Source organism: Rousettus aegyptiacus, unplaced genomic scaffold, assembly GCF_014176215.1.
Source record: "Rousettus aegyptiacus isolate mRouAeg1 unplaced genomic scaffold, mRouAeg1.p scaffold_m13_p_7, whole genome shotgun sequence".
NCBI lineage: Eukaryota > Metazoa > Chordata > Mammalia > Chiroptera > Pteropodidae > Rousettus > Rousettus aegyptiacus.
The window spans coordinates 47815050-47829718 of record NW_023416310.1 but is presented as its reverse complement, the minus strand read 5'-3'; the positions used below and the strand labels follow the sequence as shown (position 1 = coordinate 47829718).

Genomic DNA, 14669 nt, shown 5'->3' with positions numbered 1-14669 from the left:
AAAAATTCTAAACTATTACTGTATAATCTAGACATTTCACTTCTGGATATATGTTCAAAAGAACTGAAAGCAAGGTCTCGAAAAGATATTTGCACAGCCATGTTTGTAGCAGCACTATATGCAATAGCCAAGAAGTAAAAGCAACCCATTCCATTGACAGATGAATGGATAAACAAAATGTGGTATATATACAATGGAATGTTATTCAGCCTTAAAAAGGAAGAAAATTCTGTCACATGGTACAACATGGACGAACTCTGAGGAGATTCCAACTGTGCAGAGAACATTCAATAGGGGAAAAGACAGTCTTTTTTTGACAAATAGTGTTGGGACAACTAGATATTACATGCAAAGGAATTAAGTTAAAGCCTTATCTTAGACGCTATACAAAAATTACCTCAATTGGATTAAAGAGCTAAAGAAAGACCTAAAACCATTTAACTTAAAAAAAAAAAACAAAACAGGTAAACCCCTTAATGACATTGGATTTGGCAATAATTTCCTGGATAAGGCACTAAAAGCAGAGATTAAAAAAAAAAAAGCAAAAGACAAAACCAGATATCTAAATTAAAACATCTGTGCATCCAAGAACATAATCAGCAAAGAAGGCAACTCACAAAATGAGAATATTTGCAACTTATGTATCTGATGTTAATATCCAGAACATTTAAAAACTCCTACAATTTAACAACAAAACCCCCAAACGTACTTAAAAAACAGGCAAAATACTTGCATAGGTATTTCTACAAAGATGATACACAAATAATAAGCACATAAAAATGCTGAACACAATGAGATACCACTTCATAACCCATTTGGATGGCTACCATTAAAAAAAAACAAATCCAGTGTTGGCAAGGATGTGGAGAAACTAGAACCACTGTGAACTATTGGTGGGACTGTAAAATGGTGTAAATGCTGTGGAAAACATTGTTAGTTTCCAAATAATTAAAAATAGAATTACCATATGATCCAGCTATTCCACTTCTGGTTATGTAACTCCCAAAGTTGAAAGCAGGGTCTTAAACAGATATTTGCATACCCATGTTCATAGCAGCAACATTCATATTACTCTAAAGACAGAAGTAACCCAAGTATCTAATGATGGATAAATGAAGAAACAAAATATGGTATACACACAATGGAATACTATCTAGCATTAAAAAGGAAGAAAACCCTGTTACATGCTACAATATAGATGAACCTTGGGAACGCTAAGTGAAATAAGCCTGCTACTAACGGACAAGTGCTGTATAATTCCACTTATATGAGGTACCTAGAGTAGTCAAATTCATAAAGACACCAAATAGAATGGTGGTTGCTGGGGCCTGAGAATAAGGTGAAATGAGTTGTTTCTTTGGGAATAGAGGTTCAGTTTTGCAAGATGAAAAAGAGCCCTAGAGATGGATGATGGTGATAGCATGTACTTAATGCTATTAAACCGTATACTTAAAAAAATAGTTGATAAATCTGTTGTGTATTTTATAATAATTAAAAATAACTTAAAAAAAAGAAAATCAAACACTTAAAAATAAATTTTAACAGAGAAGATACAACTTGTATGCTGAAAACTACAAGATATTGCTGAAAGAAATGAAAGACCTAAATAAATTGAAGTAGATCCTGTATTCATGGATTGGAAGACGTAATCGTCTTAAGATGGCAATAAACCTCAGAGTGATGTACAGATTTAATGCAATTAATATCAAAATCCCAACCTTTTCAGCAGAAATGGAATAGCTGATCCTAATATTCACACGGCGAAATGAGGAATCTAAATAGCCAAAAGTGTTGAAAAAGAATGAAGTTGGAGGAATGATCTTCTCAGTGTTAAAACTGACTACAAGGCTACAGTAATTAAAGTAGTACAATAATCGTATACAGATATGAATGCAGATCAAAGGCATAGAATTGAGGGCCCAGAAATAAACGTCATATCTATGGTCAGTTGATTTTTGACATTGATGCCAACACCACTCAAGGGAGAAAGAATAGTCTCTTCAATAACTGGTGCTAGAACAATTGGATAGCCATATGGAAAAGAATAATGTTTGACCCTTAACTCATACCATATACAAAAATTAATTCAATATACATTAAAGATGCAAATAAAAGTATAAAGATGCAAATAAAGGTATAAAATTCTTAAAATAAAATATACAAAGAAATCTTCACAAGTTTGGATTTGTCAGTGGTTTCTTAGATGACACCAAAAGCACAGCAACAAAAGAAAAAAAATAGGTACACTGGCACTTCATCAAAAGTATACTGTTGTGCATCAAAGAACAGTAATATTGAGTGAAAGGTGACACAGAGTGGAAGGAAATATTTGCAAATTATACATTTGATAATGGTCTACAATCCAGAATATATAAAGAACTCTTACAACTCAAAAGTAAAAAGACAATTAAAAAGTAGACAAAGACAACAAAAACAGCAAATCAAGATTAAAAAGTAGGCAAAGACTTGAAAAGACATTTTTCCCAAGATATTCAAATAACCAATAAGCATATGAAGAGATGCTTAATTAATATCATTAGTCATTAGGGAAAGGGACAGGGAAAGGCAAATCAAAACCACAATGAAAATGACAATGAGTATGAGATGACACCTTACTTATACCCACTATGATGGCCAAAAAAAAAAAAGTAAATAAAAAGTGTTGGTGAATATGCAGACACTGGAACCTTCAGATATTCTTGGTGGAATGTAAAATGGTGTAGCCACTGTGGAAAACGGTTTGGCATTTCCTCAATAAGCTAACAGAATTACCATACAGACTCAGTATTTCCACTTCCAGGTATACAACTAAAAGAACTGTTTACGGGTTTTCAAATAAAAACTTGTAAATAAACGTTCACATCAGCTCTATTCACAACAGCCAAAAGGTAGAAACAACCCAAAAGTCCATGAAAGGATGAATGGAAACTTAAATGTAGTATATACATGCAATGGACTATTATTCATCATAGAAAGTAATGAAGTACTGTCTACGGCCATGCCGCCCTGAACAAGCCCAATCCTGTCTGATCTCGGAAGCTAACCAGAGTCAGGCCTTGTTAGCACTTGGATGGGAGGTCACCCAGGAAGACCAGGTGCTGTAGGCGTAAAAAATAAAAATAAAAAAAATAAGGGATTCTAAACTGACAAGGTCCTTGCAATCTATGAGGTCAACCGAGGGTTGCTTTGCCAAAAATAAAAAAAGCATGAAGTACTGATACATGCTAGGACATGGATGAATACCAAAAACATGAAAGTAAAAGAAGCTTGACACAAAGGTCATATACTGTGTGATTCCATTTACATGAAATAACCAGAAGAGGCAAGTTCATAGAAACAGGAGGTTAGGTAAGTGATTGTCAAGGTTAGGTTGAGTGGTTGTCAGGGGCTCATGGGAAGAGAGATTAGAGTGCTAAATGGGTGTGAGGTTTCATTAAGGCACTGAAAAGTTCTCAAACTAGATAGTGATGATAGTTGTAAAATACTGTGAATGTACTCAGCACCACTAAACTGTACATTTTAAAATGGTTAAAATTATAAACTTCATGTTATGTGTATGTATTTTACTATGCACATAAAAAACCCTCCACCTGGATCCTTTTTCTCTATTTTTTCTATGGAACAAATAGCCTTAGTCTGTGTCATTCCCAATTCTTTATTTGAAAGTCATATTGTATTATTTATATATCACTGTCATTTAATACCAAAACCTCAATTATGAGAAATAATATTTATGGTAAACTGTCCAAATGTCTCGTCCCTTCTTTCCTCTAGACTAGAGATCTCTAAATCATTTGATTATGAGGTCCTACTGATAAAAAATATTTTTGAACATAAATTATTAAATATTTATTTATAAATTATATTACTACTATACTCATATATTACAAACATATAGAAAAGTATAAATTTTAAAATGTTGAGAAAAATGAATATAAATCTAATACTTTTCTTCCTATACTCAATAAACCATTTTGTAAGCCTCATTCTTTGAAGAACACTTCCCTAGATACCCTAAATTTTATTCTTAAGTTTAAAGTAGTGAAATGCATTTGCTGGTGCCTTGAGAGCTGCCTCTACTGAACTCCCTACACTGAGGCTATATTAGCCTTATAGGCATTGTTACTGAATCTACTGTAAGGGTACTGCTAAAGATCTGTAACACTGTGGTGTCTTCTTTATGAGGACAGGTGAGTAAAACTTCTCCTAGGTATCAGTACCAGAAATATTTGTAATGCTTTTGAAAATTTAGTTTGTTTTTATATTACAGACTAACGTAGTTGACAAAATTATAGTGATACTCACTGGCAGAAAACATAAAGTGAAATTTGTGGCTAACATCTAGCAACCATATCTACAAGGCATATTTATCTCCCCTCTGGCTTCAACTTATCTTCCCATCACTCACAATTCTTCATTTATTTAATTTAAAAAATCATGGTGTAGCTCACCCCTCTCTGGCTTCCATTTAATTTTCTTTCATTCCAATTCTTCATTTACTTTAAAAAAATCATAATGTTGTGTGTGTGTGTGTGTGTGTGTGTGTGTTTGTATGTGTGTGCCTGTGTGTTTAAAAGCAACTCAAAATTTCCTGAAAGGCAGGAAGGAATGAATAAACAAAAAACAAAGAGAAAACCCAGCCAATATTGTTCAGAATGGAGGTCATTCTAAACTAGAAGCTCCCCCGTGCCAGGGATATACTTTGCAGATTCCAAAGCATTTAGCAACAAAGCCCTTCATCCAAAGGGTAATTCATAAATGAGTGTTGATGAAAAGAATGACAACTCACAATAGCACTGTACTACACTTTCTCACTCTTTTCCAGTTGGCAAAAAATGATAATAGTGAGTAAAGGGCAAATTGGCTTTTTTTTCACCTGTGTGCAAAGCGTAATTAAAAAGTCCACGAAAAAGGCAGTCACATTGCCAGGTGCAATTTGTAGCCATGTACCTGGATGTGTTTCCTTCTGGTGTGCTCAGAACTCATTTGGGGATAACCTGTAGTCAATGCTTTCTTCTTGTTCTTGTTCCGCTTCTCAATGTATCTCCTCTGATGGTCAGTGATACTGCTGTATAATTTAATTTGCCTGGGTGACAGACAAACTCTTTCATGGCCAAAAGCCTGGATCAATCGGGCAGTGTCAATGGTGGAAATAGAGCTGCTTCTCTCTTGCAAAGTCACTTCTTTATCTGTTTGGGTGAATATATCTGATTCCATAGGAGAAGTAGTGGTAGAAAGGATGTTGGTGGCAGTATCTGTGAGCAGCTCACTGTCCTCTGAGGGTCTAGAATCTGAAGAAGTATTGTTTATATATCGAAAATCTGGCTGTTTCCTCAGAATATATTTATCAAATTTAACCTGTTCAATCTTAATTTGATCGGACCTTCCAGCTTGCTGAGTAGAAAGTATCTTGGTTTTTTTAAGATCTCCGATGTTTTTATGGCATTTCTCTAAGCTTTTATACCGCTTCTTTTTCTGAAGCTTGTTTTTTTTGCTGTTCGTGTCTACCACACGATTCCTTAGCATCTCGTTCCCCTCTGCTATCATCCTGTGTACTTTCTGAGGGCAGAAGAGAATGTGTGATGGGATTCTGAAGTAGTTTAGCCAAACGATCAAGTCGTTCCACCAAGGACAGTTCTTTCCTGTCACTGGACCCTGGACATTTCTGTTGCTTCTGCCGCTCCTGATACTTGTTCCAGAGTTCATTCAAATTTGCAGTGTGCTGAATTGTTGACTCTGGGGTGACCTTATGATCTTTTTTTGGATCATTAATTTGTTTGTCACATTTTGCATAATTTCTAGCCTGACTTTTAGTAGGATGTATTACCTCTTTGTTTTCCAAGTTTACATTAATACTGAGGCTCTCTACTCTGGTATAATCTGTCTTCATTTTTTCCTCATTTTGACAAGGGAGAGGAAGACAAATGTGTTCTCTTTGTTTGTCTGGATGACGCTGAAAGAAATCTTTCCAAGAATGCCTCATGAAAACACTCCTCCCTATGGATTCATGACAAAAATCTTGATCATTGGATAGGTGCACTGGATGATGAAAGTAAAACTTAGCTGACTTGAACACAGAATGGGTAGTATTTTCAAATTCTGAATGACAACTGGACTCTGAAAAGGAGAAAAAAAAAGATTCTGAAGGACTTTCAAAATATTTTCATTCCCTTTAGAAATAGCATTCACACTTAATTCTTTAGAACAAAAAACCAAAGGAAAAAACAGTTTCTATAAAGTTTCAGAAAATTCACTGCTTGCACAAATGATTTAGCCCTTGTATCTAGTGATCAGACTAGTATACATTTAAGAGACCTGGATTCTGGGTTGGACTCTGCCAGAATAAGCTACTTTATTCCTATGGATTGTAATAGCAGCTGGTTTGTATTCACTGCCCCGCTATATGTGGGGTATTGTGCTATGTACTCCAAATCTGTTTTTTTTCCCCCTTTTAATTCAATGGTATTGATAAAACTGAGAAATAGGTATTGTTAACCCCCTTTTCTGCTATGAAACCAAGACTTCGTTTTCATCATTAGTAATTAAATGAGTGGGAAAAAAGAAAAACTTTTCACATGTTTTAGAGCCTCTTAAAATTCCTTTCTGTGAACCATCTTTATATTTTTTTCCCTCTAATTTTTTTTATTGTAGTAAAATATACCAAAGAAAATTTACCACCTCCACCTTCACTTTTTGACAGTCATTAATCTATGTCGAAACAGGAATTTTTAGACATAATAACATCTTACAATCATAAATGCTAATTGTAAACATTAATACAGGGTCAATACACATTTTAGGAGTTCCAGGTCATAGGTAGAAACTAAGAAATTTACATGCAACAAAGTCACATCTGTATCTATGAGATCATTTTCACTTACACTTAAGATTATTGGCAACTACTGTTTTCATTAAATACTCTGGGAATCCTTAAGGCAATTTCCCAAGAATACAGTACAACACATGGAATTTGCTTTTAGGTCTAAAGTATAAATATACTCTCAAACATCCCAATGAACAAAAACCAGATGGCTTCACCAGTGAATGCTACCAAACATTTGAAGAAGAATTAATACAAAGCCTTCTCGAACCCTTTCAAAAATTGAAAAGGGAACTGTTTCAAACTCATTTTTCAAGGCCAGCATTACCTTGATACCCAGACAAAGGCACTATAAGAAAAGAAAACTATAAGCCAATATCGTTGATAAACGGATTAAAAAATACTCAAAAAGAAATATTAGGAAACCAAACTTCAATAATATTTTGAAAGGATCATACACCACTATCAAGTGGAATGTATTCCAGGGATGCAAAGATGGTTCAATATTTGCAAATTAATAAATGTGATATACCACAATAACAACATGAAGGATAAAAATTATATGATCATTTTGATAGATGCAGAAAAAGCATTTGATAAAATTGAACATCCATTCCTAATAAAAACGCTCAACAAATCAGGTGTAGAGGGAATGTACCTCAACATAATAAAGGCCACATATGACAATACCACAGCTAACATTATACCCAATGGTGAAAAACGGAACCTTTTCCTCTAAGATTATTGGAACAAGATAAGGATGCCTACTCTTGTCACTTCTAGTTAACATCGTAGGAAAGTCATAACTAAGCAATGAGTCAAGAAAAAGAAATAAAAGGCATCCAAATCAAAACAGAAGAAGCAAACTGTCATTATTAGCAGATGGCATGTTATATAAACTCTAAAAACCTACAAAAAATTAAACTAATGAATTCAGTAAAACTGTAGAAGACAAAATCAATATACAAGAATCAGTTGCATTTCTATACACTAATAACAAACTATCAGAAAGAGAAATTAAGAAAACAATCCCATTTACAATTGCATTAAACAGTAAAATACCTAGGAATAACGTCAATGAAGAAGTGAAAGATCTGTGGTATACACTGAAAACTATAAGACACTGATAAAGAAGTTGTAGACGACATAAAAAAATAAAAAGATATTCTGTGCTCATGGACTGGAAGAATAAATATATTAAAGTGTCCATACCTAAAGCAATCGACAGATTCACTGTAATCCCTACCAAATCCTAATGGCATTTTTCACAGAAATAGAACAAAAACTCCTAAAGTTTGCATAGAGCCACAAAAGACTCCCAATAACCAAAGCAATCTTGAGAAAGAAGAACAAAGCTAGAGGCATCATGCTCCCTGACGTCAAACTATATTACAAGGTTATAATAATCAAAACAGTATGGTATTGGCATAAACAGACACCTGAACCAATGGAACAGAGAGCCCAGAATTAAACCCACGCATATAAGGTCAATTAATTTATGACAAAGGAGCCAAGAATACACGATGGGGAACAGTCTCTTCAATAAGTGGTGCTGGGAAAACTGGACAACCACAGGCAAAATAATGAAACTATATACAAAAATCAACTCTAAATGGATTAAGACGTAAAAGTAAGACTTGAAACCATAGAACTCCTAGAAAACCGGGGGTAAGCTCCTGTACAGGCAGCAAAAGCAAAATTGAAAAATAGAGCTACGTCAAACTAAAATTCTCTGTACAGCAAAGAAAATTACCAACAAAATGAAAAGGCTATCTATAGGATGGGAGAAAATATTTGCAAATCATTTATCTGATAAGGGGTGAATATCTAAAATACATAAAGAACTCATACAGCTCAAGAGAAAAGCAAACAATCCAATTTAAAAATGAGCAACCTGTATATAACCCCTAATAGCTGGCATTTCGTTATGTAATTCAAGTGACTGACTTAAGCTTTGATTGCTCAGGCATCCTCTTCAAAGAGCTATTCACTTTAAGGAAGGCTGTCTTGAATAAATACATTGCCAACCACACAAATAAATAAAAAGCCAAGATTGCCTCCACCAGCCCACCCCTAACTCATGACCCAGCTTTACTTCAGAGATCCTGGTTCATTCAGATAACTTGCCATTTGGGTTGCTTGGCTGTTGTTTTTCTTTCTTTTTCTCTCTTCCTGCACTTTAAATTCTTGTTCTCATGTTTTAAATTTGCCAAAAAAAGAGTTAGCCTATGAAACCCTACACCCTACCCTCTACTCCAATAAAAGCAGAACCCCAGGCCCATGCTTGTGCTTTCTTTTTCTACCTATAAGCTTGCTGTGTGCCCCCTGGCATGTCTTGTATGCTCCAGGGCTTATTATAAGCAATAAACTTTTTTTCTTCAACGTTTCCTGGTAGTTATTGCTGAAGGGCATCTTGCAATCTTAAGAACCATGAGGGTCGGTCCAGTTGTAACACTGGTTTAGAAAGAGGAGATGTCTGCAGGAAGCTCATGGGGCCCAGGTGATTGCCCTCAAGCATTTCTAACTGATAGCATCACCATCAACAGGCTGAAACAAGCATAAAACGGTATTTGAATAGACATTTTTCCAAAGAAGACATACTAATGGCCAACAGGTACGTGAAAAGATGCTTAACATTACTAATCATCAGAGAAATGCAAATCAAACCACAATGAGAGATCACCTCACACCTGTTAGAATGGCTATTATCAAAAAGACAAGGAAAGGAATAACAAGTGTTGGCGAGGACGTGGAGAAAAGGGTTTCTTTGTTGTGCACTGCTGATGGGAATGTAAATTGGTGCTGCTATAGTATGGCGGTTCCTCAAAAAATTAAAAATGGTACAGCAATTCTACATCTAGTATTTATCCAAGGTAGGTGAAATCACTATCTTAAAAAGATATCTGCACCCTCACACTTACTGCAACATTATTTACAATATTCAAGAAATGGAAACAACCTAAGTGTCCACTGATGGATGAATGGATAAAGAAAATACGGTATGCATACATAATAGGATATTATTCAGCCATAAAAAACCATTTGTGACAACATGGATGAAACTTGAGGGCATTATGCTAAGTGGAAAAAGTCAGACAGAAAAGAATAAACATTGTATGGTATCACTTATATGTGGAATCTTATAAATAAAAACAAACTGAATTCATAGATACAGAAAACAGACTGGCAGTCACCAGAGGCAAGGGTGGGAAGTGGGAGGTGGGCAAAATGGGTAAAGGTGGACAAAAGTTACAAACTTCTAGTGATAAGATGAATAAGTCCTGGAGATGTAATATACAGCATGGTAACTATAGTTTCAACAATACTGACTCATATATTTGGAAGTTGCCAAGAGAGTTGATCTTAAAAGTTCTAATCACAAGGAAAAAATGTAACTGTGTGGCGATCGATGTTAACTCAACTTATTGTGCTAATCATTTCATAATCTCTACTTGTATCAAATCATTGTTGTACACCTAAAACTAATGCAATCTTATAGGTCAATTATATCTCAAAAACCTCTATACAATTTTAGCATTATCCAGCAACATTTAAAAATGGGGAGGTTTTGCTTAGTTTCTATAGATATCTGAGATAGCAGCTATATAATTATAAATTTTTTTAAGGGCTATGAAGGATAAAAACAAAGTAATATAACAAAAATTTAAATAGAAAATGGTAGTTAGAGAAGGCTTCTCTGAAGAGGCTGAAATACAAAGTAAAAATGAGAGGTAAACGAAAAAGACAGAAGGCGAAGAACATTCTGGGTAGAGCAATCATTACATAGGCAACACTAATAATGCCACCCTCTGCTGACCCACCTACACCTATAACCTTTTCAGTTGCAACAACAGAACCACCCATCCTTCTCTTCAAAGCAAGCCCCTCCACTGATGCTCTGGAGCTTAACTCATCTTCAAGATCTCAGTTCCTCTCCTATCTTCAGGCTCTCTCATCTTAAAAGCATCATTTAGTAATATTATATCTTGAGAAAACCCTCATCTTCTCCTTCATAGATGGCCCATTTCCTCGCTCTTCTTTACAGCCAAACCTCTAAATTGGAAAATACAATTTTTCTTTTTCTTTACCTCTTCTCCTATTCCAATTTCATTCTTCCAATCAGAGTATAACCATACCACTGAACTAAAATTGCTCTTGCTAAGATGATCAATGACCTCCAAGTGTGCCCAATTTAAGAGGATGTTCTCAGTCTGTATTCTCTTTCTAGGTAACCTCATCTTTCCCTGTAGATTTTAGTTCTATCTTTATGCTGTTAACTATTTTTAAATTTACATTTCAAGCTGTGACTTCTTTCTTGAGCTCCAGATTCATAGCCAACTACATACTTAATATACTCTCTTGGCTCTCATAGCCATCTCAAATTTTATATGCCCCTAGCTGAACTCTATCCTAGCCTCCTATAAAACAGTACCTCTTCCCATCTTCTACATCTCTATAAATAGCACATCACTCAAAAGCAGACCAAAATCTAGGAGTTACTCTTGATACTTATGTCTCTCACACCTTCCTTGTTCCTGCCGTTCGTCTTCACCAAACAAACATAAATCTGTCCACTTCTCTCCATTTCCCACAACACTGCATGTCTCTCATAGGTTTCCTGTTTACTCTTGTCATCTTCTACTGTATTCTACAAAGAATAGTCACAGTAATCTTTTAATAATGTAAATTGAACTTGTCATTTCCTATGTAACAGCTCTCCATGGCTTTCTCTTAAATTTAGAACAAAATCCAAATTCCCTAATAATGGTATACAAGTACTATATAACTTTCCTATTTCACCATGCATCACTCTACTCCTTGATAATTACACTATCTTTTCCCACCCACTTCATTAAGTAGCATAAGCAAAGGCATGAAAGTGGGAAAGCACTGAGCAAGTGAGTGTAAACATTCCATTTGTGTGGCTTGTACAATTTACAGAATAGAGGGAAAAGAGGAAAATAAGTTAAGAAAGATTATTTGAAACCAATGGAACAGAACAGAGTCTAGAAATAAATTCACACATATACAATCAACTGATCTTAGACAATGGTGCCTAGAATACACAGTAGGGAAAGAATAATTTCTTCAACAAATGGTGTTGAGAAATGAAAAATAATATAATGGACTGTTCCATTATGCCATACATAAAAATCAACTAAAAATGGATTATAGGCTCAAATATAAGACCTGAAACTGTAAAACTCCTAAAAGAAGACAATGGGGAAAAGCTTCACAGCATTGATCTTAGGAATAATTTTATGAATATGACACTGAAAGCATAGGTAACATAAACAAAAACAAACAAGTGGGACTACATCAAAGTAAAAAGCTTCTATACAGGAAAAGGAACAATCGACAAAGTGAAAGGGCAACCTATGGAATGAGAGAAAACATCTGCATACCATGTGTATGCTAAGGAGTAATCTCTAAAATAACATTACTAATCTTCAGTTAAACACAAATCAAAACCACAATGAGCTATCATCTTACACATGTTAGAGTGGCTATTATCAAAAAAAACCCCCAAAAGACAAGTTGTGATAATGCAAAGTAGTGTAGCTGCTATGGAAAACAATATGGAGGTTCCTTGGAAATTAAAAACAGAATCACCACATTACGATCCAGCAATCCTAGTTATGGGTATTTATCTAAAAGAATTGAAACCAGGACCTCAAAGAGATATTAGCACTCCTATGTTCACTGCTGTACTATTCATAATACCCAAGATGTGGAAACAACCTAAATACCCATTGACGGATAAATAAAGAAAATGTGGTACATACATAAAAAGGAAATTCTTTAATATGTGACATAATGAATGAACCTTGAGGACATTATAAACATATATTTACCTGACAGAGCATCAAAATATTTGAAGCAGAAACTGACAGAAGTAAAGAGAAATGGACAATGGAACTCGAATACTTCAATAATCCATAACTTCCACCTTAAGACACTGGGAAAAGATCAAACTAAGCTAAAGCAAGCAGAAAGAAGGAAATCGTAAAAATTAGAGTAGGAATTAATAGCATAGGGAATTTAAAAGAGAAAAATAATGGAAACTAAAGCCTTGTTTCTCTGAAAAGATTAAAAAAAAAAAATCAACAAAACTTTAAGTTAGATTAACCAAGAAAAAAATGAGCAGACTTATGTCAAAGATCAAAGAGAGAACATTACCAATATGTATATTTTATTTACAGAAATAAAAAGGATTATAAAGGAATACTACCAACTATATATACCAGTAAATTGGATATCTTAGATGAAATGAATAAATCTCATTCCTAAAAAGCCACAAACTATTGAAAATGACCCAAGTCATTGATAATCTGAATAGACCTAAAGGAAGTAAAGAGTCTGAATAAGTAATAAAAAAATTACCTACAAAGAAAAGTCCAGGTCCAGACTGTTTCTTTCACCTGAATTCTACCAAACATTTAAAGAATACTGATTTTTTAACAAGTTCTTCCAAAAAACAAAGAGAACATTTCCCAATTATTTTGTAAGGCCAGGGCTACTCTGATAATAAAACCCAACAAAGACATTACAAAAAAAAATCTACAGACCAATCTCTCTTATGAATACAGACACAAAAACTCTCATCAAAATATTAGCAAATAAAATCAAGCAATGTATAAAAAAATTTATACAGCATGACCAAGTGGGATTTATCCCATGAATATAAGGTTTGCTCGACATGAAAAACCAATCAAGAGAATAAAAATCAAAACTCACTTGATCTCAACACAGAAAAAGCATTTTACAAAATCCAACTCCTTTCTTGAAAAAAAAACATGTAACTAAAAATAGAGGGAACTTCCTCAATCTGATAAAGGGCATCTATGAAAAACAGAGAGCTAAAATCATATTCAGTGATGAAGACAGAATGTCTGTCCCCTAGACTGAACATACAAGGATGTCTGCTCCTGCCACTTCTATTCAACATTGTACTTGAGGTGTCAGCCAGGGCAATTAGGGAAAAGTAAAAAGACATAAAGATTGCAAAGGAAGAAGTAAAACTATATTCATAGATATCAAGATCTTGTATCTACAAAATCCTAAGAATATATTAAAAATATATTAGAATAGAGTTCGGCATGGTTGTGGGATAAACGATAGTATTTAAAAATCAATTGTATTGTTATACACTTGCAATTAAACTGAAAAATATTAAGAAAAGCATTCTATTCACAGTAACATCAAAAAATTAAAATATTTAGGAATGAATTTAACAAAAGAAGTGTAAAACTTCTCTGAAAACTACAAAACATTGTTGAGAGAAATTAAAGATCTAAAGAAATGAAAACTTCCCAGGTATTCTGTATTGTCCATTTCTTCTTGAAGGTCTTCTGAGGTTTTCTGTTAGTTTATCATGTTTTACACTCCCCGCCCCCGCCCCCACTAGCAAGCTCTCCTCTTCCCACTAAGCACCTTTTGCCTAATAATATATCATAAGAGTCGTTTTCATGTAATTCTGTATCTTCATTCTTTTATAAGGCAACATAAACTTCCTTACTGACAGTGCTCCCAGTCTTTCTGTATTTTTATGATATTTCATGATTAAAGATTTATGTGTTAGAGCCTCATTGTGGATTGCAAATCAGTATAAAAATATTCCTCCTTAATTCCCACGACACTTTTGGTACTGAATTTAATTTCATCCATATTAACATCATGTCTCCAAATTTCTTTTTCATGTCTCTAGTTGTCCTTTTATTTTCAATCCTTCTGAATCATTTTATTTTCAATGTGTTTGTTATATAGTGTGACACTGAGTTTGTTTTTTAACCTAATCTGAGATGTTTTTTAAATAGGTGAATTTATCCCATATACATTTACATACATA

The 14669-nt window shown here is 34.2% G+C and overlaps 1 protein-coding gene across 1 annotated transcript in view; it reads right to left on the bottom strand.

Moving 5' to 3' along the window:
- The window catches only part of ALMS1 (ALMS1 centrosome and basal body associated protein), a 157259-nt gene that overhangs the window by 31753 nt on the left and 110837 nt on the right, over positions 1-14669 (bottom strand). Inside the window, 2 exon segments of the mRNA XM_036224753.1 lie at positions 4951-5493; positions 5495-6117. Of these exon segments, the coding sequence (XP_036080646.1) occupies positions 4951-5493; positions 5495-6117 (1166 nt within the window).